Genomic DNA, 27221 nt, shown 5'->3' with positions numbered 1-27221 from the left:
TGCCTCTGAAGTAAGGAGGGGTGGCTGGCTTCCTGACAGGGGAGAGAATGACACTCAAGGCTTTGATGAAGTGGGGGAAGTTGATTCATACACACCCTTTGTGTGACACCACCATTTTGACAGGGAGCTGACTGGGTCTGAGAGGACAGATACACCCATGTACATAAGGACACACCCTCCTTGTAAAGTGATAGGAGGATGATTTCACACCTTATCTTGGGGCAACTTTAATGCGGTTGTGTTGGCATGATGATTGTGGTCACAAGGGGCGGTGACGAGACCAACTGGTCGGGAAGATTTTGTGGTTTACTAATCTGCTGTGAGCTGAGCTGACCTGTAGTCCCTCTACCCTACTAGTCTTCTGGTGTACATTCACACCCTCTCGCCGTCAACTAAGTAACCAAAGTCGGATTTGAAATCCAGTCTTCGTCAACTCCGTAACCCGAAGAGAAACCCAGCACCCTAGCCAAACGCCTCAGTCTGGAGATGGCAGCCTTACATGTGACCTGGAGGTCCCATTTGACAATTGCATTAAACTGGATGTGGATTAGACAACAGACAGCTACAGGTCACACATCTAGAACTCAACGTTGGTTTTATTTGGAAGTTCACCAGAGTTAAAGATGGATTTGTTTTGTAACACTTTAATAAGGAGTGGGCTTTGATTAAGGACTAGGGCAGGGGCGTGCGATGGTTTAGGCTTGAAAGTGCTCGCTGATGAAAGCATGACTGCAGACTCCCCGCTTAAATCCCTGGTTGCCTACCAAATGACATCCTATTTCCTATATAGTGCACTACATTTGACTAGGCCCATGGGGCTCTGGTCAAAAGTAGTGCACTGTGTAGGGAATAGGGTGCCATTTGGGACTTAAAGACATTCAATTAGCAGTTATAAATAAGTCAGACTGAGTTCTAGTAATTATGGTATCGGTCCATGTTTACGACAGGCAATAAAGAAATGGACTTTCCAGCTAACCCAATTATACCAGCCTGTAGTCATTCTTTTGTGTTTTGAGTCTGCCTTATATTTAGAGGCAAGCAGCAAGGGTAATGCCTCCCATGCATGTTCCTCATCTTTCACTGTGTTAGTGTATGTTAGATGGGGTCCACTGCATTACCATGGTGTCCTCCACTTTATCTGCTAACGGTGATTGTTGTGGTTACTCAGAGCTCACCAATCTCATATGGCTTTCAATCTGTCCAACTCCGATTAGTATGTCAAATGTGACAGCGTTCAAATCTTATGCATCTTTTTGGCACCTGAACAACATGGATAACACAAACATCTCGATGCAGCTGGCACCTAAGCACTAATGATTTCCTTGGTCAGTCCCAGGAGCGGACAAGATGGTGATGATGCTTTTTCAATTTGACATGATCTCCTGATAGAGATTTTGCACGAATACACAAGACCCTGTACTATTGCTAAATACGGTTGTCACTCTTCATTTGAGTGCTTAATACTACACAATACCAGTTATGAACGAGCATGACAACTGTACTACAGTCCTGCCAAATACAGGTGGGGCGGTGACACACAGTTTAATCTAGTTAATATGTAAATGAGCAAGACTGTGTGTGTGTGTACAGAAATCGGAGTTGACTATTGAACTGGGGAATTAGGAACTGTGAGAGGCTTGAAATGAATTTAATTGTGGTGTCACTTCCTTTTAGAGAGTCTAAATGGTGTTAGGTTCATTGGAGAACACAGGGCTTTTATCATTCTCAAGTAAAGAAAAAGCTCACACCACCTCAACTTCTCTCTTCCCTGAAGGATGAAACTGGCAGAGGGACACTGCTGTAAAAGTTATGTTAAGAGGACTTACTATAAGATTACTGTAAAGACAAAGTTCAGGTTGTGTGTGAGGCACCTGAAACACCTGTAGTCCTGAATCACTGGCCAAAACCTATACATAAGAGGATTTACTTTCTAAAACATTTCATCCAACATTACATCCTACTACACTTCATTGACATCTGCAGCCACTTTAGTTTAGTAATTCATTTGAAAACCGTCTTTCTGTATAGAGCATTGAATTGTGTATATGAAAGCCTATCGCTTTACTGTATACAAAACATTAGGAACACCTGCTCTTTCCATGACCGACTGACCAGGTAAATCCAGGTTAAAGCTATGATCCTTTATTGATGTCACTTCAATCGGTGAAGATGAAGGGGAGGAGACCGATTTAAAGGATGGTTAAGCCTTGAGACATGGATTGTGTATGTGTGCCACTCAGAGGGTGACTGGGCAAAACAAAACATTTATGTGCCTTTGAACAGGTTATGGCAGTAGGTACCAGGCACACTGGTTTGAGTGTGTCAAGAACTGCAATGCTGCTGGGTTTTTCATGCTCAACAGTTTCATATGTGTATCAAGAATAATCCAACACCCAGAGGACATCCAGCCAGCTTGACACAACTGTGGGAAGCATTGGAGTCAACATCGGCCAGCATCCCTGTGGAACACCCTGTGGATACCTTCTTAATGTGTTCTTAATGTTTTGTACACAGTGTATATATGTTCTATCTACCCATATCAAGATATAAACAACACACATAATTATGGAGTCCACATATGAACTTGGGACCGCAAGCTCATAAAATAGATGGTAATCACAGTGGAGCTTTTGGTTCTGTAAAGGCAAGACAGAAACGAAGGTTGACGTTTATTGTCATGAATCTTGCCCTGGGGGCAGAACTGAACGAATTCTGACAGCTGCAAAGTACAAATTGGATAAGTGGGTTCGCCAATTATTATTTTTTGCAATATCTTTTTTTTAAATGGAGAAAAATATTCAGAGTACAGATTATTGTATGGCACAATATACACATGTTTTTGAGAAAGATCATTAGAAAAATAAAATATTATTGAGGAAATGTATTTATTGGTTTCTTTCATTTTGATAAGTGTTGAAAATGTAATGAATTGAAGGTTATTTGTTGTGAAAATTGGGGTGTGGTCACAAATTATTGTAAAAAATGTCATCCCCAGAAATTCTGGTGGAAAAAAATGGTGTCCTCGCTGAAATAGTTTGAATAAGACTGCATTAGGGTTATCGGTTAGGTTAAAAATCCAAATGTATGATTTTGTGGCTGTGACAGCTATAGTGACCACTGCAGAGCTGCCTCCAGGGCAAGATTCGTGACAATAAATGCCAACCTTCGACAGAAACACTGTAATAACTGAGTTGACTGGGGGAGGGTGATATGAAGATGTGGGTTACAACATAAACTGAAAACATATTTGAAGCCAGGTATCCTATGCATTCAGCTGAATTCGCTCATTTAATTCTGTCTCTGTACACTTGGGAGGAAAATAGGGAGGAAAATGAAAGTTCTCTACCTTGGTTGTATAATATGTGTCTAATCACACGGTCTCCCAAAATATTCAGTAAAGTATACAAATAAAGGAGACCCGTATCCCCTTGTTAATATCAAAGGCCTACATCACCTAATTCAAGGAGGAGTCGTGCCCCTCAAACATTATCCAGAAAAAAATAAGAATATTATTTTTTCTCCCAATGATCTGAACGCAGGCTGGAATTTTCCTCTTCCTGAAAATGCGGAAAGTGTGAGTAGAAGTCAAGATCAGAGAGGAACACAGACACAGAGCGTTACTAAGGCGTATTATTTCTCTCTCTTTTTGGCAAGGCATGGACTTTCACTTTACACAGGACTTCTACTATGATCTGTGAAATATTATTAAACTAACATTTGCTTATAGTGAGCATAGGCGCCTCACTCTAAAGTTACGCTGCTTGTGAACTATTTGCGGGAAGAGGATCATATTCATATAGACTCGTTTTGTAGGCTACAGTATAGGCTTTGCGCCAAGATGTGGTGGACTCCTTTGATTGGAAACTTTGCTATTCAGGTAAAGTATAGCAACCAGGTTTTTGAGAATACATGCTGTTTAACCATTTTGGTTAGCACATTATAACTTAGAAGACCATTCATTGCGTTTGAGTCCTGCGGCTATAGCAGAAATTATATTATATTCTAACATTGCAACGCCACCATAGCTACGTATGCCAGATAGAAAAAACATATGAATGTTATTAATTTTGCTTCTATCACTTTTGTTCCTATAAATACTAGTATTTGATCAATGTTAGATTATATAGTAATGAATAATCATTACTTTAACCATGAATCAAACACTGTTTCTAGAGGAAAATATGACAGTGACTTAGTTAATCACCTGCAATGAACATATTAACTGTTGACAATAACTTCAAAAAGGGTCGTTCCATGTCATTTCATCAAGCCACGACATCCACTATCTCAAATTGTTTCTGTAGTTAGAAACAGATAACATTCCTGCAATATTATTTTTCTTGAAATACAGTTTGATCTCTGAGAAATTAAGCTAATTAATTGAACCCAAATGGGCCTTTTTAATTCATAGGGTTCATATAATATTCGAAATGATAGTAGCTTACATTTGAAAACAGTTAGTATTTGAAACAGTGGTCAACAAAAACAAAGCATTGGTTGCTGTCATACATTGTCAACAGACTGTTTACTGGGTAAGGAATTCAATGTCCTTTTGTAAATTGAGTGAATTCCAAACCCAGTTTTATTAGTCACATGCACCGAATACAACAGGTACCGTACAGTGAAATGCTTACTTACTAGCCCCTAACCAACAATGCAGTTTTAAAAAATATGGATAAGAATAAGAAATAAAAGTAACAAGTAATTAAAGAGCAGCTGTGAAATAACAATAGCGAGACTATATACAGGGGAGTACCGGTACAGAGTCAATGTGCGGGGGGCTCCGGTTAGTTGAGGTAATATGTACATGTAGGTAGAGTTATTAAAGTGACTATGCATAGATGATAACAACAGAGAGTAGCAGTGGTGTAAAAGAGGGGGGGCTATGCAAATAGTCTGGGTAGCCATTTTTTTTTTTAGGTATTCAGGAGTCTTATGGCTTGGGGGTAGAAGCTGTTTAGAAGCCTCTTGGACCTAGACTTGGCCCTCCGGTACCACTTGCCGTGCGGTAGCAGAGAGAACAGGATGTGTGTACTGCGTACTAGGGTGGCTGGAGTCTTTGACAATTTTTAGGGCCTTCCTCTGACACTGCCTGGCATATAGGTCCTGGATGGCAGGAAGCTTGGCCCCAGTGATGTACTGGGTCATTTGCACTACACACCATTTGCACTACTAGTGCCTTGCGGTCGGAGGCTGAGCAGTTGCCATACCAGGCAGTGATGCAACCAGTCAGGATGCTCTCGATGGTGCAGCTGTAGAACATTTTGAGGATCTGAGGACCCATGCCAAATCTTTTCAGTCTCCTGAGGGGGAATAGGTTTTGTCATGCCCCCTTCACAACTGTTTCGGTGTGCTTGGACCATGTTAGTTTGTTGGTGATGTGGACACCAAGGAACTTGAAGCTCTCAACCTGCAGCCCTGTCGTTGAGAATGGGAGCATGCTCAGTCCTCTTTTTCCTGTAGTCCACAATCATCTCCATTGTCTTGATCACATTGAGGGAGAGGTTGTTGTCCTGGCACCACACAGCCTCCCTATTTTTTATTTTATTTAACCTTTATTTAATTAGGCAAGTCAGTTAAGAACTAATTCTTATTTACAATGACGGCCTAGGAACAGCCTTGTTCAGGGGCAGAATGACAGATTTTGACAGCCGCCCCTATAGGCTGTCTCGTTGTTGTCGGTGATCAGGCCTACCACTGTTGTGTCATTGGCAAACTTAATGATGGTGTTGGAGTCGTGCATGGCCATGCAGTCATGAGTGAACAGGGAGTACAGGAGAGGACTGATCACGCACCCCTGAGGGGCCCCTGTGTTGAGGATCAGTGTGGCGGATGTGTTGTTACCTACCCTTACCACCTGGGGGCGGCCCGTCAGGAAGTCCAGGATCCAGTGGGAGGTGTTTAGTCCCACGTTCCTTAGATTATGGTGTTGAACGCTGAGCTGTAGTCAATGAATAGCATTCTCACATTTTGTCCAGGTGGGAAAGGGCAGTGTGGAGTGCAATAGAGATTGCATCATCTGTGGATCTGTTGGGGCGGTATGCAAATTGGAGTGGATCTAGGGTTTCTGGAATAATGGTGTTGATGTGGGCCATGACCAGCCTTTCAAAGCACTTCATGGCGATAGACGTGAGTGCTACGGGTCGGTAGTCATTTAGGCAGCTTACCTTAGTGTTCTTGTGCACAGGCACTATGGTGGTCTGCTTGAAACATGTTGGTATTACAGACTCGGACAGGGAGAGGTTGAAAATATCAGTGGTCAGCGCATGCTCGCACTACACGTCCTGGTAATCCGTCTGGCCCTGCGGCCTTGTGAATGTTGACCTGTTTAAAGGTCTTACTTACATCGGCTACGGAGAGGGTGATCACACAGTCTTCTGGAACAGCTGGTGCTCTCATGCATGTTTGTGTTATTTTCCTCGAAGCAAGCATAGAAGTAGTTTAGCTCGTCTGGTAGGCTCGTGTCACTGGGAAGCTCTCGGCTGTGCTTCCCTTTGTAGTCTGTAATGGTTTGCAAGTGCTGCCACATCCGACGAGCATCAGAGCTGGTGTAGTACGATTCGATCTTAGTCCTGAATCGACGCTTAGCCTGTTTGATGGTTTGTCGGAGGGCATAGCGGGATTTCTTATAAGCTTCCAGGTTAGAGCCCTGGAAGAGCTGAGAGCTGGAGAGAGCTGGAGAGACCTGAAAATAGCTGTGCAGCGACACTCCCCATTCAACCTGACAGAGATTAAGAGGATCTGCAGTGAAGAATGGTAGAAACTCCCCAAATACAGGTGTGCCCAGCTTGTAGTGTCATACCCAAGAAGACTGTAATCGCTGCCAAAGGTGCTTCAAGGCTGTAATCGCTGCCAAAGGTGCTTCAACAAAGTACTGAGTAAATGGTCTGAATACTTATGTAAATGTGTTATTTCTGTTTTTTTATTTTGAATGAATTTGCAAAAACGTATAAAAACCTGTTTTTGCTTTGTCATTATGGGGTATTGTGTGTAGATTTGTTTTTAAATGTAATCAATTTTAGAATAAGGCTGTAACGTATCAAATGTGGAAAAGGTCAAGGGGTCTGAATACTATCCGAATGCACTGTAGGTAAAGGGGAAAAAACAGGTTAAAGAAGGATTTTTAAGCCTTGAGACAATTGAAACATGGATTGTGTATGTGTACCATTCAGAGGGTGAATGGGCAAGGCAAATGATTTAAGTGCCTTTGAAGAGGGTATGGTAGTGGGTGTCAGGCGCACCCGTTTGTGTCAAGAACTGCAACACTCCTGGGGTTTTCATACTCAACAGTTTCCTGTGTGTATCAAGAATGGTCCACCACCTAAGGACATCTAGCCAACTTGACACAACTGTGGGAAGCATTGGAGTCAACATGGGCCAGCGTCCCTGTGGAATGCTTTCGACACCTTGTAGAGCTGTTCTGAGGGCAAAGGGGGTGCAACTCAATATTAGGAAGGTGTTCCTAATGTTTTGTACACTCTGTGTGTGACCTGTATAGTCTGCATAATAGGGGCTCAGTCTGTGTTTTCATTGAGTACCTGATTCCTAGCAGTTGCTCATCTAATAGCATTAGGAGGAGGGGGAGAGAGAGTTAGTCATTTCTGGAGATATGGAACACTAGCAGAACCATTGACTGAAACAGGTTTTGGGGACCTAATGGATCCCAAGGGGAAATTCACCATAGCAACCAAATGGTTATGAAGGGATACTGTCAAAATCCTTTGTCTGTTGCGTATTCTTCACTGACAGGGTAAGTAATGGTTCAGAGGGAGACGCGTGGACACACACACACTGTACACTCCATCCATCTCAAACCCGTTGCTTTGTTGCTCCATATGTAGGCCTATGACTAGTCTCTTTTCACAGATGCTGTGAAAATAGACTAGCCTATTAGTAAATCAATGTTTCCCTTTGTATTCACTGAGGGAATATTGAGAGGCACTCTATTCTCCATTATAACACCCCAGAGCCCACAAAAGTGGGCACAACCAGACTAGCGCTCCATAATAACCATGAAAATGTATGTATATTCCTCCCCCTGTCATGCCTAATGTCCTTCGAGTTAACAGTTAGCATGCCCCTTTCCTTTCCTCATTCACTTGTTGTCACTTTTACATCGTTGGCTTACATCACTAGAGGTCCATAGGAACCTTTGAAATGTATATAATTCACATGTAAACTCCCCAACGTATTTATTTGGACAGTGAAGCTAAACTTAAAATGTGGCTCTACACTCCAGCATTTTGGATTTGAAATCAAATGTTCTAAATGAGGCGACCGTATAGAACGTCACCTTTTAATTTGAGGTTATTTTCATATCTGTTTTATCGTTTAGAAATTAAAGCACTTTATGTATCTAGTCCCCCCCATTTGAATGTATCAGAAGTATTTGGACAAATTCACTTATAGTGTATTGGATCATAAGTTTAGTATTTGATTCCCCTATTCATAGCAGGACATAACTACATGAAGCATGTGACTCTACAAACCTGTTGATGGTAAGAGGTTAGCATGTTTTGGGGGCATGACCTTTTGTGCATCTGTAACTTTCTCTCTCATCATTATTCACGATTCACGATAATCCGTAGTCATGGTAGCATCTACATTAATGTAGAAGTATTCAGAAACTAATTCTATTCTTATTTACAATAAAAGTGACTCCAAAATGACACAATACATTACCATTTATTTCTATTGGTCACAACATCATCTGAAACACACAAAAAGAAACTGGAAAATACATCCAACAAGTTTGTAGAGTCACAGGCTTGATGTAGTGTGATAGGATTTTGATTTGATTTATTAGGATTCCCACTAGCCGACGCCAATGGCGCCAGCTAGTCTTAGTGGGGTCCAACATACAACACAAAAGACATTACAGACAAAAGACTTTACAATTGACATACATTTAAAAGCATTAACATGTAGTGTGTGTGTGCATCTATCAGTTACACAGACATGTCAGTACATACACACAACAAGTAGGTCACATGGGGGAGAGGCGTTGTGCCGTGAGGTGTTGCTTTATTTGTTTTTTGAAACCAGGTTGGCTGTTCACTTGCGCTATATGAGATGGAAGGGAGTTCCTTGCACACATGGCTCTGTAAAATACTGTACGTTTCCTTGAATTTGTTCTGGACCTGGGGACTGTGAATAGACCCCTGGTGGCATGTGTGGTGGGGTGTGTAAGTTGACTGTGCAAACTATTTGGAATTTGGAATTACCAACATATTCATGTTTCTTATAAAAAACAAGAAGTGACGTAGTCAGTCTTTCCTTAACTCTTAGGAATATTGGTCCAAGATACTAACCTTTTGACTAAATGTTATACACTATAAGTGAATTTGTCCAAATACTTGACACCTTAAAATGTGCGGACTAGATACATAAAGTGCATTAATTTCTAAATGGTTTAACAGATATGTATAAAATATATCCTCAAACAAAAGGTGACATCCTGTAATGTTGCCTCATTTAAAATATTTGATCTTAATTCCAAAATGCTACAGTATAGATCCAAAGAAAATGTTTTACTTCACTGTCCAAATAAATACTTAGGGGAGTGTATGTATTTCTACCCTAATGTCCTTCAAGTTAGCACTTCTCACTTTCTTACCAGTGGCTGGCCTCTTAAGTCCTATTCATACCACACTGTTGAGTCACCTGTGCTTCAGTGAACACGTTTGTCTGATGTTTAATTATGGGCCCCCACTCAAATACAGCACTTTATGTGTCTGTCTGTGTGGCCTCTCCGGCATGTGCCCACGTGTCTCCCTCAAATATTACTTAAATTACTTCATGACTGACCATATGTAGTAAACTCATGATAGACTATGTAACTATTTAGTAGACTATGATGGGATCGTTTATTATTTTATGCTAAATAGGATTTACTTCATCAGTTTACATCATTGAGTCCAATATCACTACTTAATGACAGTTACATATATAATATATATATATAACATATAAAATGGCTGCAGTCAGTCAGTGAATGAAATGTCAGTGTTCCCACATCTACAGTATAGGTCTACTACTCTCACCAACAGTGTTCAACAGTGACAAACTCTATCCACGGCTTGCATATACTACCGATGTGAATGTTTGCGTAGTTAGATTGCGCAGAGGAAAAGTGTAACTCGCTGCACTCTGTACTGCTAAGCTGCGTTCCTAATGGCACCCTGTTCCCTATATGGTCCACAACTTTTGACCAGGCCCCATAGAGCTCTGGTCAAAGTAGTACATTATATATGGAATAGGCCGCCATTTGTGGCGCACACTAGTCTGCTACTGCAAGTGAGTGGGGGAGTCATGTTCGTGGCTCGGCATTCAAGGCTCCACTTGTCTGGTTAGATTTGACAGCTTGTGAGTACCATGCTGCTGCTGAACACACACACAGACACACACACTCACACAGCAGAGCAATATTTTGAATTACTGTAGCCTAGCTCTCTGTCTAGTTTTGTTAAAGAGGTGCAATGCCAATCAGAACCGTCATGTCCTAAAAGGCTAAGATTCTTCCGTCTACTTTCACGAGTAAGAAACTCTGAGGTCAAAAGTACAGGATTCCATTGCTTTCAGTAGATGATCTACAGTGATGGTTTCGAGTAGACAATCTACAGCAAACAGAAATAGTGACACCCAGATAGTTGTTGACTACAACAACACCTCTAGGAACTACAACACCACTTTGGTTGTAACCAGGTTCTTTGTTGGGATTTGTAGTTATTTGTGTGTAGGGCTTAGCTAAAGTAGGGAGTATATAAGCATGTCTAATTGCACTTTGGTTTGCGTATACCCTATAATAACCCCTTGAGAAAAAGCTTGCCTTTCCTGAAGAAAAACAGCCGTGTTGTTGACATGTTGTGGGCTTGTGTGTGTTTTTTTGTTGTTTGTTTCCAGGTGGCTGCTGCAGGAACACCAGTCCTGTTCCAGTTCCCCTTTCTGGGCCCTTCTCCCATGCAGGAGACCCACATGGGCTAAGAAGGTCTGGGTCGGGACCACAGCAACAGCCTGACCAGTCATTACCTGCTACTCACAGGTAATATGCTAGATATCACTTGATACAGCGGGAGAAATTAACCGTGGTTACAATGGCTCAGTGGGTTGGATCGCGGTGCTTGAAACACAAAGCTGTATGTTCACCCTCACTTCCAAATTGGAAATATATAAGGATACGTGTTAAATAATTACCGTTGTTGTACTTTTTATGATTAATCACAGCATTTGCTGCTTCTATCCGAGGCTCTGTTTGTTTTCTTACAACAGTTTGACCCGTGTAGCTAATTTTACACTCGGTTAACATTGCACAACCATAGAGATTCCTTACATGCCAGCGCACCGAGGCTCAAGAAAGCTCTCGGTGAAATGAATAATGCACATGGAAATGTGTGGCTCTTTTGTGTGGGGAGGCCAGTTTAGCCTGAGATTACACTGACACACTGCCACCTGTAATTGGTGTCACGAGGAGAGTTCCTCAAATTGGGACCGCATGATGATGCTAGTCTGGGCATTGTAGAAAGAGAGGGAGGAAGAGAAGGAAATAAAGAAGGGATGAAGAAAAGTGGGCACAACTCATTCCTCGAGGATTAGGGGATGAAAAGCAGGCTGGTATGCGGCTGCTGCTGGGTCCGGCTCGGACACAAACAACACACGGAACAAGAAGGCCCGCTAACCTGCTTTACCTTCAAACATTTCTCCTTAAGTCTACTGCCTCAAAACCGTAGGCCACCAGCTGTGGCCCACAACTACCTTTCACTATGTTTCTGAATGGGCCCATACCTTCTAGGTTTGTCGTAAGTCTGCCGATGTCGTTATGGTCGCTTCATACTCTGTACGTTGTAAGTCTGTAACTTCTGGGTTTGGTCTCTTACTTCCTGTTTGTCTCTATCACTTCCTGTTCAGGTCCGGAGACTGCAGAGAGCCAAGATGCACGGCTGCCGGAAGAAAACCAGGGTGCTGTGTGTGATGATGATGCTCAACGTCTTTGTCTTCATCCTCGTGGGCGTGTCTCGGAACCTGGGCCAGGACAAGGGGGACCAGCGGAAGCTGCGCATTCCCTCCAAGACGTTCTGGAGGAAGCAGATGACCAGCGAGATCTTTTGGAATAAGGAGCAGCAGAGGCTGGACTACATCTACAACCCCATCCTCATGTCGGGTTTGACCAATGACACCCTCCTGGAGCTACCTGATTGGCTCAACGACACCAGGTCCCCGGACCCCTGCCAACCGGACTACAGCGTCACCACGCAGGTGAAGGACTACAACTCCCTGCCACCCCGCTTCCAGGACTTCCTGCTGCACATGCGCTGCCGCTCGTATCCGATGATCATGGACCAGCCACGTGTGTGCGAGAGCAAACCCTACCTACTGTTGGCTGTCAAGTCCCTGGCGCCTCACTTCGACCGGCGGCAGGCCATCCGGGAGTCGTGGGGGCGGGTGGGCGTTCTGGCCAATCGGACTGTAGCCACGGTCTTCCTCCTTGGCAATGCCTCGGCAGTCGACCACTTCCCCAACCTGTTTGGGATGCTCAGTCACGAGGCCAGACTTTATGGGGACCTCCTCCAGTGGGACTACCGAGACTCCTTCTTCAACCTCACCCTCAAAGAGGTGCTATTCCTGGACTGGTTCAGCCAGCGTTGCCCCGACGCCCGCTTTGTCTTCAAAGGGGATGATGACGTCTTCGTCAACACCTGGAGGATCTTAGACTTCCTCCACAATCTTCCAGAGATCAGGGCCAGGGATCTGTTCATAGGGGACGTAATCACCAACGCCGGCCCACACCGGGACAAGAAGCTCAAGTACTTCATCCCAGAGAGTGTATTTATGGGGCCATACCCGCCTTACGCCGGGGGAGGAGGGTTCCTGTACTCTGGGGAACTGGCACTGCAGTTGCACAACATCTCCCAGCAGGTGGCGCTGTATCCTATTGATGATGTCTACACAGGGATGTGTCTCCAGAAGCTGGGCTTGGTCCCAGAGAAGCACAAGGGCTTCAGGACGTTTGACATTGACGAGAAATACAGGGGCAACCCGTGCGCGTATAAGAGCTTAATGCTCGTGCACAGCAGGACGCCGCAGGAGATGATCAAAATCTGGGCCTGGCTCAGCGATCCGGAATTGGACTGTCAGTGAGACATCTACATCATCCCATATTACACTCTATTCCCTACACAGGGCACTATTTTTGACCAGAGACCTATGCACCCTGGTCAAAAGTAGTGTACTATATAGGGAATTAGGGGTGCCATTTGGCATGCATCCAATGGGTCTTTGAGAAATTTGTTTGATGTGTTCTCAGCCAAATCCTCGAGGTTCGGTAGGAATGTTGCATTCACGTGCTAGTCTGACTTGCTAACTAGTTGTAGTTATCACGTGCCGCGTTCAACCAGTTAACAAGTCGAGCATTTTTGAATTTCCTAGTTCCGACAAGCACGTCACAAGTCAGTGTGTTCCAGCTTCAATAGAATCAGCTGATATATCCCAAGCATTCCAAAGTATTTTTTACATGCACTTTCCAAGACAGTGTTCGGCAAATGTAGTATCATTAACATAAATGTACTACTACTGTATGTACTATACAGGCACTACTGCATGCGAGGTCCTTCATTTGCAAGAAATGTAATTTGTCACAATAACAGTTGTGAAAATCACCTATGATTTGGGGGGGGGGGGATCCATATTACTTTTAATAGTGACAAGACAGTTCTCTACTTGTGGAAAATGGCAAGTGGTGTGTGAATGTCATGCTTAACCTGTTTTTCCAGACTGTTACGCCAAACCACAGGGTGGTGTATTGCTGTAAGTTCTCTCAATGGATCTGACATTCCTTTGCACTTGATTCTAGAAACAAACTATTTATGTTATTTGAAAGATCGCTGGTTTATTATAACCCTTAAAGCTGGAATCCGTAGCGGTGAATCTACCACGTCCGTTTGTGCGATATTACAACAACAAAGAAGTTACTTAAAACAAGAAACGCTGTTTTTTTCCCTTCATATTGAACGTCATTACACACGCGATAGGACAGCAGAGTACACTGAGTGTACAAAACATTAAGGACACCTTCCTAATATCGAGTTGGACCACCTTTTGCCCTCAGAACAGCCTCAATTTGTCAGGGCGTGGACTCTACAAGGTGTCGTAAGCGTTCCACAGGGATGCTGGCCCATGTTGACTGCAATGCTTCCCACAGTTGTGTTGAGTTGGCTGAATGTCCTTTGGGTGGTGGAACATTCTTGATACACATAGGAAACTGTTGAGCGTGAAAAGCCCAGCAGCGTTGCAGTTCTAGACACAAATGGGTGTGCCTGGCACTTACTACCATAACCAGTTCAAAGGTACTTCAATCTTTTGTTTTGCCCATTCGCCCTCTGAATGGCACACAAACAATCCATGTCTCAATTGTCAAAAGGCTTAAAAATCCTTCATTAACCTGTCTCCTCCCCTCCTCCCCATCTATACTGATTGAAGTGGATTTAACAAGTGACATCAATAAGGGATCATAGCTTTCTCCTGGTCAGTCTGTGTCATGGAAAGAGTAGGCGTCCTTCATGTTCTGTACACTCAGCGTATGTAAAAATGTTTTACCACACTTATTGAGCTCCTCTTCTCCATTTCATAAACAGAACAAAAACAATAACAAATGTGCCTGGGGCGACCAGTGGCACCTTTATGTAGATCTCAGCTTTAAATTTGTGCTCTTTCTGTATACTCACAACAGAGGAGGCTGCTGAGGGGAGGACTGCTCAATAATAATGGCTGGAATGGAGCAGATGGGGTGGCATCAAACCATGTGTTTGATACCATTCCACTGATTCCGCTCCAGCCATTACCAGGAGCCCGTCCTCCCCAATTAAGGTGCCACCAACCTCCTGTGACCCACACGCCTATAATGGAATTAACTGAGTCTGTACTTCCAACTCATTTTCTGCCCTATGTTTGTTTTGTTTTTATGTTTTAAGAAAGTGTCTTATGTGATGGATACCTGGAGTATTTTCATTTTTTATGACAGTGAATAAAAAAACAATTCAAACATCAAACCTTGGAATCACTCTCGTGCTTCAAAGTTGATCTGAATCATAAAGCACTCACTAAAGATGCCATACCTTGATAAGCTTTGCTAAACTATTGCTCTACTTTTATCATCAGCAGCATTTGGCTACTTAAAGTGCCCCAAAATAAGTAACTGTTCACTACTGTATACAAAACATCCAACGTTTAGAATAAACATCTTTACCATTGGATCATTCATAACTGATGGAATTGTCGTTCTTGTCAAATATATTTGTATTTATAAAGTACCTGGTAAGATAAACGTTCAACATAATACTTGTTGCTTCTGAGATGTACAGCTGCAGAAGTCAAGTTATCTTACCTACAACAGTGTTACATTGACACCTAGTGGATATTAACCCATATAGACCAGAAGCATCCGAATATCAAGGCGCGCTAATTAGCTAATTGGCAATATATTTCACCTGTTTACGTCCACTTTTAGCGGAAACGAAAAGAAACATCGCAGGAAAGAATTGACAATAGCTGGGACAGTGTAGGAAGCCGACCTGCTTGCTAGATAGTGGAGAAAGTCAACACAACGTGACACTAAAATGTCACGAAATCATTCAAAGTTAATATTTGTACGTTCACTACTACTTGCCAATGGTTTATTTACCGCAAACTGCGACCTGTCCTGGGTAAGTTGATGACTGACTTCCTTCTATAAGCATTTCCCCTATATTTCGCTGGAGATTGTAGGTAGATTTCAAGTGGTTGACATTCTTGTTTTAATGCTACCTCAACGTTTGGATTACGTCCTTAGATAAATAACTTTAGGAATGACGCTTACAACCCTCCCGGTAAGACAAATATTTATGTAGCCTTTGGGCCCTGTTCTATGGTATTTGTTTTAATTATTTCAAGTAAGTGTGTGTGTGTGTGTGTGTTGGGGGGTTAGGCCTATGACTGACATTTTTGGATTGTCCTCTACACACTCTGTCCACAACTTCTCAGATGACCGTCATGGTAATGAGGGCAACGCCTTCTTCGCGCTGCGAAGCTGCCACCAGGTGATGCGTGGCAAGAGCGGCGAGTTCTTCTCCCCAGATTACCTGTGCTCCAACCCACCTCTCTGGTGCAACTGGACCATCCAGGTAGACCCTGGTAAACGTGTGCTCCTCCACCTAGAGGACTTCACTCAGTCAGATGCATGCAGCGGGAAGCTGGACCAGATCCACCTGGACGAGCCCCTGGGGGTCGTGGGGGGTCACAGGATCCTGGAGAAGTGTTGGCATGAGGCCAAGTACACATCCCTCTCCAACATCCTACACGTGGTTCAGCTAATCAGAGGTAAACCCAGTCCGCCACACAGGGGCTTCTATGGGCGATACGAGGCATTTGTACCGCCAGTCACGTACAATGCTTATGGTGATACCACTGAAGAAGACTGGAAGCTGATGACTGAACCAAAACTGATAGAACTGGAACCCTTTCCATCTCTGGGAAGTTTCACTAAGTTTCTTCCCATGAAGGGGGGTGAACCTATGGAGGCCATTTTACTGGAGCGCCCCACCCCGTCAGCTCAGACCTACCCGGAGGTGGTGTTTGACTATTTTGACCAACTCACTTCCTCCTCTGTGTCCAATGGGCTTCCACCATGGGAAGCAGAGGAGCAAATGGTCAGAGAGGGGCTCTTCAAGTTTTCTCCTGTTCAGAGTGAGGAGGAAGATTGGAACAGAGGAATCTCAGAGGGGACTGAAGCAGACGAGAGCCACTTGACAAAGGACTGGACAGTGGGTAACTTGAGTGGAGATGTGGTGGTCACTCGTCATGGGACGTCATGGTCAGGGAGGGATGCCACTCAGACCCACACAGCACACCTTGGAAGTGACCCCTCCACACACCAGCCCCCTGTTTTGAATCCCAAATCCTCATTGCGCACTCCGTCTGCTATGCGAAGGAACGTGGATGCTCAAACTACAGATGCCATCCCTCCTATAGAGTTTAACATCGTGTCACACACAACAGCGGTGGATGACCAAGGTGAGGAGTCTGGCAATAAGGAATTGCTGAAAATGACTCTGGGTAAGTCTACAGCATTCAGTGACACTCAAACACCCACTGATACCCAGGATCCCTTCAACCAACTCCCAAACATGGTTGAACAGTTTTTCGACAGCAGACATTATGGTAGTTAGTCAGCAATTTAATTTGCATACTTTGTCTGGTTTATGAAAATTGTCTTGCATGTTTACTTTGCAGAAAAAGACAGAAATCACACTGAAGTACCACACTTACCAAAAGGTGATTTATTTTTTCTTTTGAAAAGGGTATTTTTAATATAATTCAAAGGCTATAACAAAAGTTTCAAGTCACTAGCCTTTGTACAATTAGTTATAGAGTTGTGTATGAGTATTAAAGTAGATGCCTACTTGTATTTCTCAGACTACCTATTTGAAGTGGCTGTTGAAGTCAACTTCCTTGTGGCGCCAGAGGAGAATTGGGACCATCTTGTGAGATCACTGTTATTCTCAGTGAAGACTCTGGTGAGTTCTCATGTACAATAGAGCCCCACAGTGGAGGTGTCATAATACCCATAAAACCTAGCTTTCAAACAAGGAAATGGTTCAAATTGTTTTTCCAACATGAATTTTTCCCATAGGAGATTTTAGAAACACTTAAAATAAGGGCTGTGTTTTGTCTTACCCTGGCGTGACGTTTTGATATCCATGTAAATCTCTCAGACAAGGTGAGATATAGAAAGAGGGTTAGATAAATTCAGCTCTATTTAAACAGATTAAAAATTCTAATAAGCATCAAAGTAGACATGCAAAACTACAAATCCCTGTAAGCTCCTGCACATCTCTAGCTGACACCTTTGCAAACAGGTATTTTATCAACTTAAAACTTGCACAAGATGGTTCCCAAAACGGTCTATTTTTAAGAAATGTAGCCAACATGAGAGGTAATCCAGAGATTGTTACCTTTGCCTCGATTCGACAGTCTCATCCAGATCATGGCATTTGTTCTTTATGATGGCCACATTAGTAGCTATTTAAGATTTCATTTTTGGGGGGGGTAAATACAGGTGAATTCAGTACCTTCGGAAAGTGTTCAGACCCCTTGACTTTATCCACATGTTAGTTAACAGCCTTATTCTAAAATTCTCATCAATCTACACACTACCCCATAATGACAAAGCAAAAACAGGTCTTTATAAGTGTTTACTATTTTGTAGTTTGTTAAACATCACATTTGCATAAGTATTGAGACCCTTTACTCAGTACTTTGTTGAAGCATTTTTGGCAGCAATTACAGCCTTGAGTCTTCTTGGGTATGACGCTACAAGCTTGGAACACCTGTATTTGGGGAGTTTCTCCCATGCTCTCAAGCTTTGTCAGGTTGGATGGGGAGTGTTGCTGCTCAGCTATTTCCAGGTCTCTCCAGAGATATTTGATCTGGTTCAAGTCCGGGCTCTGGCTGGGCCACTCAAGGACATTGAGACCTATCCCAAAGCCACTCCTGCGTTGCCTCGGCTATGTGCTTAGGGTCGATGTCCTGTTGGAAGGTGAACCTTCGCCCCAGTCACGTCCTGAGCACTCTGGAGCAGGTTTTCATCAAGGATCTCTCTCTACTTTGCTCTGGTCATATTTGCCTCGATCCTGACTAGTCTCCTAGTCTCTGCTGCTGAAAAACACCCCCACAGCATGATGCTGCCACCACCATGCTTCACTGTAGGAATGGGGCCAGGTTTCCTCCAGACGTGATGATTGGCATTCAGGCCAAAAGGTTGAATCTTGGTTTCATCAGACCAGAGAATCTTGTTTCTCATGGTTTGAGAGTCCTTTAGGTGCCTTTTGGCAAGCTCCAAGCGGGCTGTCATGTGCCTTTTACTGAGGAGTGGCCTCTGTCTGGCCACTATATCATAAGCTTGCTTGGAGGGCTGCAGATCATGGTTGGTCCTTCTGGATGGTTTTTCCATCGTCACAGAGGAGCTCTGCGTGACCATTAGGTTCTTGGTCACCTCCCTGACCAAGGCCCCCTCGATTGCTCAGGGCAGCTAGCTCTAGGAAGTGTCTTGGTGGTTCCGAAATTCCATTTTAGAATGGCGTCCAGTGTGTTCTTGGGGACCTTCAATGCTGCGGACATGTTTTGGTACCCTTCCCCAGATCTATGCCTCGACATAATCCTGTCTCCGAGCTCTACGGACAATTCCTTAGCCCTCATGTCTTGGTTTTTGCGCTGACATGCACTGTCAACTGTGGGACCTTATATAGTCGGGTATGTGCCTTTCTAAATCATTTCCAATCAATTGAATTTATCACAGGTGGACTCCAATTAAGTTGTAAAAACAACTCAAGGATGATCAATGTAAAACGGGATGCACCTGTGCTTAATTTCAAGTCTCATAGCAAAGGGTCTGAATACATGTGTAAATAAGGTATTTCTGTTATTTTTAATACATTTGCAGACTTATATAAATCTGTTTTCGCTTTGTCATTATGGGTTATTGTGTGTAGATTGCTGAGGATTTTTATTTATTATATTTTAAAATAAGGCTGTATTGTCAATGTCAAGGGGTTCTGAATACTTTCTGAAGGCACTGTCCTAAGTCACCTTGTCCTAGAGAGATTTGCACAGTTATCAAAATGCCACGCCAGGGTAAGCCTAAAGGCTCCTGTGGGGGACATGAATGGTGGGGAAATGTTTGGAAACATTTCACTGTTTGACCGCTAGGCTTTATGGGATTTATGACATGCTGTGGTACTCTAACTTTCTTCATAAATTAATGTCATCTTACAGGGCCTTCAGAAGGTATTCATACCCCTTGACCTATTCACCATTTTGTTACAGCCTGAATTCAAACTGGATTAAATATTTTTTTTTAATCCCTCACCCATCTACACAATACCCCATAATGACAAAGTGAAAATCTAATTTGCAGTTGAAATCAGAAGTTTACATGCACCTTAGCCAAATACATTTAAACTCAGTTTTTCACAATTCCTGACATTCAATCCTAGTAAAAAAATCCATTGTTTTTAGGTCAGTTAGGATCACTACTTTATTTTAAGAATCTGAAAAGTCAGAATAATAGTATCTTATTTAATCCCGTTCCCAGTGGGTCAGAAGTTTACATGCACTCAATTAGTATTTGGTATCATTGCCTTTTAAATTGTTGAACTTGGGTCAAATGTTTTGGGTAGCCTTCCACAAGCTTCTGCATTTTGGCCCATTCCTCCTGACAGAGCTGGTGTAACTGAGTCAGGTTTGTAGGCCTCCTTGCTCACATGCTTTTTCAGTTCTGCCCACAAATTTTCTATAGAATTGAGGTCTGGGCTTTGATGGCCACTCAAATACCTTGACTTTGGAAGTATGCTTGTGTGGTCAGTGTCCATTTGGGAAAACTCATTTGCAACCAAGCTGTAACTTCCTGACTGTCTTGATGTTGCTTCAATATATCCACAATTTTCCTTCCTCATGACGCAATCTCTTTTGTGAAGTGCACCAGTCCCTCCTGCAGCAAAGCACCTCCACAACATGATGCTGCCACCCTGTGCTTCACGGTTGGGATGGTGTTTATCGGCTTGCAAGCCTCTCCATTTTCCTCCAAACATGGTCATTATGGCCAAACAGTTCTATTTTTGTTTTGTCAGACCAGAGGATATTTCTCAAAAGTACGATCTTTGTCCCCATGTGCAGTTGCAAACCGTAGTCTGGCATTTTTGTGGTGGTTTTATAGTAATGGTTTCTTCCTTGCTGAGCAGCCTTTCAGGTTATGTCGATATAGGATTCATTTTACTGTGGATAGAGATACTTTTGTACCTGTTTCCTCCAGCATCTTCACATGGTCCTTTGCTGTTCTGGGATTGATTTTCACTTTTTGCACCAAAGTACGTTCATCTATAGGAGACAGAATGCTTCTCCTTCCTGAGAGGTATGACTGCTGCGTGGTCCCATGGTGTTTATACTTGCGTTTTCTTTAGATTTTCCCATGATGTCAAGCAAAGAGGCACTGATTTTGAAGGCAGGCCTTGAAATACATCCAGTTACACCTTCAATTGACTCAAATTATGTCAATTAGCCTATCAGAAGCTTCTAAAGCCATGACATAATTTTCTGGAATTTTCCAAGCTGTTTAAAGGCAGTCAACTTAGTATATGTTAACTTCTTGCCCCACTGGAATTGTTATACAGTGAAATAATCTGTCTAAACAATTGTTGGAATAATGACTTGTCATGCACAAAGTAGATGTCCTAACTGACTTGCCAAAACTATAGTTTGTTACCAAGAAATGTGTGAAGTGGTTGAAAAACTAGTTTGAATGACTCCAACCTAAGTGCATGTAAACTTCCGACTTCAACTGTACATAAGTATTCCCACACATGACTGGAGACTTTGTAGAAGCGCCTTTGGCTGCAATTACAGCTGAGTCTTTCTGGGTAAGTCTCTAAGAGCTTTCCACACCATTAAAAAATATATATATATTTTCAGGTAGGAAAGTTCAAGTTTTAGTCAACTAACTCAGCCACTCAGGAACATTCACTGTCTTTTTGGTAAGCAACTCATGTACAGTGGGGCAAAAGTATTTAGTCAGCCACCAATTGTGCAAGTTCTCCCACTTAAAAATATGAGCGAGGCCTGTAATTTTAATCATAGGTACACTTCAACTATGACAGACAATAAGAAAAACAATCCAGAAAATCACATTGTAGGATTTTTAATGAATTTATTTGCAAATTATGGGAACTTTTATTGACCAAATAAATGAAATGTTCTATATACACAAAAAGCTTATTTGTCCCAAATGTTGTGCACAAATTTGTTTACATCCCTGTTGGTGAGAATTTTTCTTTTGCGAAGATACACCACACCTGTCAGGTGGATTATCAAGAAGCTGATTAAACAGCATGATCATTACACAGGTGCACCTTGTGCTGGGGACAATAAAAGGCCACTCTAAAATGTGCAGTTGTCACACAATACTACAGAGGTCTCAAGTTTTGAAGGAGCATGCAATTGGCATGCTGAGTGCTGGAATGTCCACCAGAGCTGTTGCCTGAGAATTGAATGTTAATTTCTTTTACCATTCAATGTTGTTTTAGAGAATTTGGCAGTAACCCCAACAGGCCTCACAACCGCAGACCACGTGTAACCACGCCAGTCCAGGGCCTCCACATCTGGCTTCTTCACCTGCGGGATTGTCTGAGACCAGTCATCTGGACAGTGAATGAAACTGGGTTTGCACAACCCAAATTGTTGTGGGGGAATCTCCGCTGCATGCTCGTTTCCTCACCAGGGTCTTGACCTGACTGCAGTTTGCGGTCATAAGTGGCTTCAGTAGGTAAATGCTCACCTTCAATGTCCACTGACATGCTGAAGTGTGCTCTTCACGGGTGAATCCCAGTTTCAACTGTATATGGCAGAGTGTATGGTGTCGGGGAGTGGTTTTGCTGACGTTCACAACGTTGACAGAGTGCCCCATGGTGGGGTTATGGTATTGTCAGGCATAAGCTACGGACAACAAACGCAACTGCTTTTTATTGATTGCAATTTGAATGCACGGGGATACCATGACGAGCTCTTGATGCCCATTGTCGTGGCATTCTTCTGCGGCCATCACGTTTCAGCATAGTTCACAGCCCAATGTCATAAGTATCTGTACAGAAATCCTGGAAGCTGAAAATTGCCTAGTTCTTCTATGGCCTGCATACTCACCAGACATGTCACCCATTGAGCAAGTTTGGGATGCCCTGGATCGACGTGTACGACAGCGTGTTCCAGTTCCCTTAACGACTTTGCACAGCTATTTGAAGAGCGGGACACATTCCACAGACCACAATCAACCGCCTGATCAACTCTACGCGAATGAGATGTCTCGCTGCATGAGGCAAATGGTCATTCCAGATACTGACTGGTTTTCTAATCCACTCCCCTACCTTTCTTTTTAACGTATCTGTGACCAACAGATGCATATCTGTATTCCCAGTCCATATAGTAGGGCCTAATAAATGTATTTCAATTGACTGAGTTCCATAGGAACTAACTCTGTAAAATCTTTGAAATTGTTGCATGTTGTGTTTTTATATTTCTGGTCAGTGTACAATGTTGATCCATCCTCAGACTTTTTAATGGCTGTAATAGGAGGAAACTAACTGTTTTAATGTCACATTGGCCTCATGGTGAAATGCCTGAATGGTTTCCTTCCTCTCCGGCAACTGAGTTAGGAAGGACTCCTGTGTCTTTGTAGTGATTGTATTGATACACCATCCAATGTGTAATTTAGTAACTTCCCCATGATCAAAGGGATTTTATTTTTAGGTGATGTTTGTGAAAAACAAACCCATTCCACTTTGACATTATGGGTTATTGTGTGTAGGCCAGTGACGACAAAAGTCTAAAATTTAAACCATTTTAAGCTAAGGCTTTAACAAATCAAAATGTGTAAAGACTGTATATGGCTTTTGGTCATTATTTACTGTGACTGGTGCATTTGATTTGGAACTGCAATAATTAATTTGTTTTTCAGATTAATGAGCAGTTGGAAATTGTCCACATACCCAAAACCCTATCCTCCAAAAGAATAAAAAGGTTGGTTTACTACATTTTGTAACCAAGAGCTCCAATTTTGTCTTTCATGACTGCAAACAAATTGTTTTTTTTACTGCATAAAAAGGGGTTCTTGGCACTGTAGTTGATAAAATATACCAAACTTTTGCTGAATTAGGCTACAACTGATGGCTTAAATGCCTTTTTAACAGTTTTGTTGTATCAACAGGTTGAGTGCAGGAGTGCTTTACATCCTCTGGCTGCAAATTGGGGGTGGGCCAGAAGGGATGAAGGATCACAGGACCCTGCACCCGGCCCTGCAGGAGCTGTTACAGATGGTGGTTAGCCCCAGGGGCAGCTCAACACAGGGTGTCATCGTCTCTGTATCCACCGCTGGTAGGTCTCAGTTTCCTCAACATAAATCTGTAGCTTATTTTGCACTGTACTCTGATATTTACAACTGGCACTAAAGGTTACTGCAGAGGTTTAATAAGATAGTGTTGTATAGCTTGCAACTAGGTGTCTTGAGGCTCAATGAGGTGAAATGTATTTTGTGACTTAAAAAAATTGATTTGAAGTGATTTTGTTTTCATATTTAACTCCATTAATCGATGTTAGTTTTGCACCCTGTGTGTCTCTCAGATGTGAATGAGTGTGAGACTCAGCTGGTGCTGTGTGACATCAACGCTGAGTGTGTGAACCGCTTTGGTTCCTACACATGCCGATGCCTCTCCGGGTTCGAGGACATGTCTAGGCTGGGCTCAGGTGGAACCATTTGCGTGGACACCAAGGCCGCTGATACGGACCGGCACAATGAGTCGACGATTACGGTGGATCAGCATAGTCCTGAGCAGCAGCACCGTAACACTGGTACTCCATAGATTTTGGTAGAATTATTGTTCTCTGAAGTACAAGGAAAACATACAGTATGACATTGGTTAGTTTAAAAAATCAGTGGCACTGAAGTTGACAAGTTAGACCACCACCCTAATATTCCCGATTTAACCCCTGAAAATGGGTTTGTTAGGGTTACACATTGTTACCTAACAATGTTAGACATGAAGGTGACTGCACTAGGTAAATTGTGTACTATCTAATCCTTGCCTAACCTTTGACCTTAGGCTGTACTTCGGCGTGGTCCAGCGGGATGGTCAAAGGCATCTACGTGGTGTGCTTCCTGCTCAGCTTCCTCATCCTGCTGCTCCTTGGTACCGTGGGCATGCTGTACCACCGCCACCACCGGGGGGCCTTCCTGGTCCACTGTCGGCGCAGCAGCCTCGTGAGCGTCCCCCCCATCCCCCCTCCTGACTACAAAAACGATGGCAACGACACCACTTCCACCCGCACCAACTCGGAGCTGCCCCCTCCGGTCCCACCCATACGGCGCCCTAAGGAAGGCTGGGCTCACCCCAAAGACTGCTGCCCCTCGGTGGATCTTCCCCTGCTGCGCTTCAGCCCCCTGCTGCCTCTTGATGGGTACATGGAGCCAGGGGAGGGTGTCAAGCTTTGAAGAGAAGATTGCTCTGTGGTTGTCCTGAATGTGCAATTAGAGCATTGAGACCTGTTCTGGGCAGGTTGACTTCACTGTTTCCTGAGTTCATTATTTTTCTGTTTATCTTTGCCTTTTCTCTATTGATGAAATATCTTGACTGTTATTACCTTTTTGTATTACATTGTCTTTGTGTGTAGTTTGGATGTGCTACTTGATATATTCTTTGGATCATTGTGTATATAGTATATTTAACAGATTAACTTCAATTAAATAGATGTTAAATTGGCTCTACATTGAATATATATTAAAACAAATATTTGTTTTATATTGAATTGGGAAAGTACAATTTCTATATGCAGGCATATCTCCGGTTTGGCATTATGGCTCTAAATAAAATGTATTTACTTGTGAGGGTAAAAGGCCACAAAGCGGACCTTAAATACCAATGTCACAGCGCTTTTACGCGATGTTGTGCTTTTCCCACAAGGTGGCAGCGCGTGCTAGGAAGTGTCTCTGAAAAAGCTTAGTTTTCGACTGGGTAAATACAGTTTGTTTTTCCTGTGGTTCTTAAATATGTAAAAAACCCAAGGGTATACTGAAAACGTAAAACAAATACAGGAGCAAAGGCACGCACCAATGACCCCCACCGTCGGAGAATAGATGAGGGAAACGGTAAGAATGAGCCATTGTGCCTCTGCAAGATGATGAAATTCTAGACCCCCGCGCACCTAATCTGTGGCCCGAGCTCAGAAATGTTAATCCCCAGTCTCTGTAGGAAAAAAAAAAAAAACTTAGTGGTAGATTGTGTTTTGTCGGTGAAATGGCACCGTGTCAAACCGTACTCCTTCATTTGTTCCACTGCCAGAATGCTATGCAAGGAAATTGCATAATGATAAAGGTCGCTGACTGAATTTCATTAGGCTACCTGCTCTGCTCAGCGGCCTAACCAGTTATCCGAGCCAAATTATTATTTCAGAAATGACAGGACTATTTCAAATTGTGTACCTACTAAAATTCCTTGCATCATCCACCAATGTCCACAATAAAACATGTCCCCCTTTCTCTCAAAAGTGCTTTGATTCTAATTGGAGTGTAAAACATTGCCACATGCCAGGCTGAGAAGTTTGACATTTTCCTTTACTCATGGCATTGCCCTAATAAAGATAAACACATTAATACAATCTGGCCGATAAGAGAGAACTGCTCTTTTGAAGGGAAACAAATCCCACATGCATTTGAATGGTAGAAAAGGTAACTTAAGTTACGGGTGGTCAGACAGGTCCCTATCGGAATTGTTGCTATTGGATGAGGAGCAGAGTTTGCATTTTATGCAGGCGGGAAGTGCGTTTAACAGGCTAATCTTTGGCCGGCCAGGCAGGGTGGGGAGACAGGGTGGTCCACCTAGTCCAAACCACATTAATAGGCTTACACCACCTAATCCAAGGCAGTGTGCTGTCACATGGGAAGTCTGCTGACCTTACTTTATTTTATTGCAGGGCACTTGCTCTTCAGCCCTTTTGTACTCAAACCCGCTCAAACCCTGTGTTCTTTTCAGGAGTAAATGTCCCTTTATAAAATTCCCGGTCCCTTTCCTTCATGTCCGTGTTCAAGGGCTGGACATGAAATGAGACTGTCACTGTGATGTGTAGACTAGACTTACCGCTGCAGTAGTCCTCCAGCCCTGAGGCAGTACAATTTGAACAAAGTGACTCGAGCCCTTCTATCTGAATCTTTGTCTCTTTCTTTAGGGCCTATGACACATTGACAGTTATGTACAGCATAACAGCTAGACTAAATGTAAACTAATAGGCTATATAGGGTAACATTTTGGTTGGAATGGATTTCAACCTTGATAATGGATATGGGGTCCTCATCTGAGGCTTTGATTCACCATATTGTGTTTGTGTGTTTTAATGTTGTCTGTGGTGGTCTGGTAGGTGGGGGACAGACAGATCACTTCTCCAGATGTGCTCTCAGCATCTGCTCTTCCACTGCTGCCTCCCTCCCTCACCCCACGCTGGTCCCCCCTCCTGTGAATCAGATGCCAGGGCCCCTGAACCTGGGACTTCTTTGTTGCTGCTCTGAATGCCTCTCATGTCTGCTAGGTAGAATTGGCAAGGACAGCGGGCCATGGGCAGCGATCCACAGGGCAGTGGGAAGAGGTGATGCCTCCGGCCGCTCA

The 27221-nt window shown here is 43.2% G+C and overlaps 2 protein-coding genes across 3 annotated transcripts; both read left to right on the top strand.

Annotated features, from left to right (window-relative positions):
• The first annotated feature begins 3524 nt into the window (after positions 1 to 3524).
• On the top strand, positions 3525 to 15041 carry LOC112265228 (N-acetyllactosaminide beta-1,3-N-acetylglucosaminyltransferase 2). Its single transcript, XM_024442359.2, has 3 exons — positions 3525 to 3877; positions 10903 to 11041; positions 11905 to 15041. The coding sequence occupies exon 3, from the start codon at positions 11929 to 11931 to the stop codon at positions 13132 to 13134; it is 1206 nt and encodes a 401-aa protein (XP_024298127.1). The 5' UTR covers positions 3525 to 3877; positions 10903 to 11041; positions 11905 to 11928; the 3' UTR covers positions 13135 to 15041.
• A 440-nt stretch (positions 15042 to 15481) lies between these two features.
• On the top strand, positions 15482 to 25366 carry LOC112265237. Of its 2 annotated transcripts, none has more exons than XM_024442376.2 (9): positions 15482 to 15695; positions 15821 to 15857; positions 16012 to 17040; positions 17260 to 17301; positions 17443 to 17543; positions 23528 to 23589; positions 23777 to 23943; positions 24190 to 24417; positions 24669 to 25366. In XM_024442376.2, exons 1-9 carry the CDS (start codon positions 15609 to 15611, stop codon positions 25055 to 25057), a joined length of 2142 nt encoding a protein of 713 aa, XP_024298144.1. In that variant the 5' UTR covers positions 15482 to 15608; the 3' UTR covers positions 25058 to 25366. The 2 variants fall into 2 exon arrangements, with proteins under 2 accessions (XP_024298144.1, XP_024298136.1); XM_024442368.2 differs by having other exon boundaries at positions 16012 to 17082.
• The last annotated feature ends 1855 nt before the right edge of the window (positions 25367 to 27221 follow it).

This window comes from Oncorhynchus tshawytscha, linkage group LG02, assembly GCF_018296145.1.
Source record: "Oncorhynchus tshawytscha isolate Ot180627B linkage group LG02, Otsh_v2.0, whole genome shotgun sequence".
NCBI classification, from domain to species: domain Eukaryota; kingdom Metazoa; phylum Chordata; class Actinopteri; order Salmoniformes; family Salmonidae; genus Oncorhynchus; species Oncorhynchus tshawytscha.
This window is presented reverse-complemented; position numbering and strand designations above follow the sequence as displayed.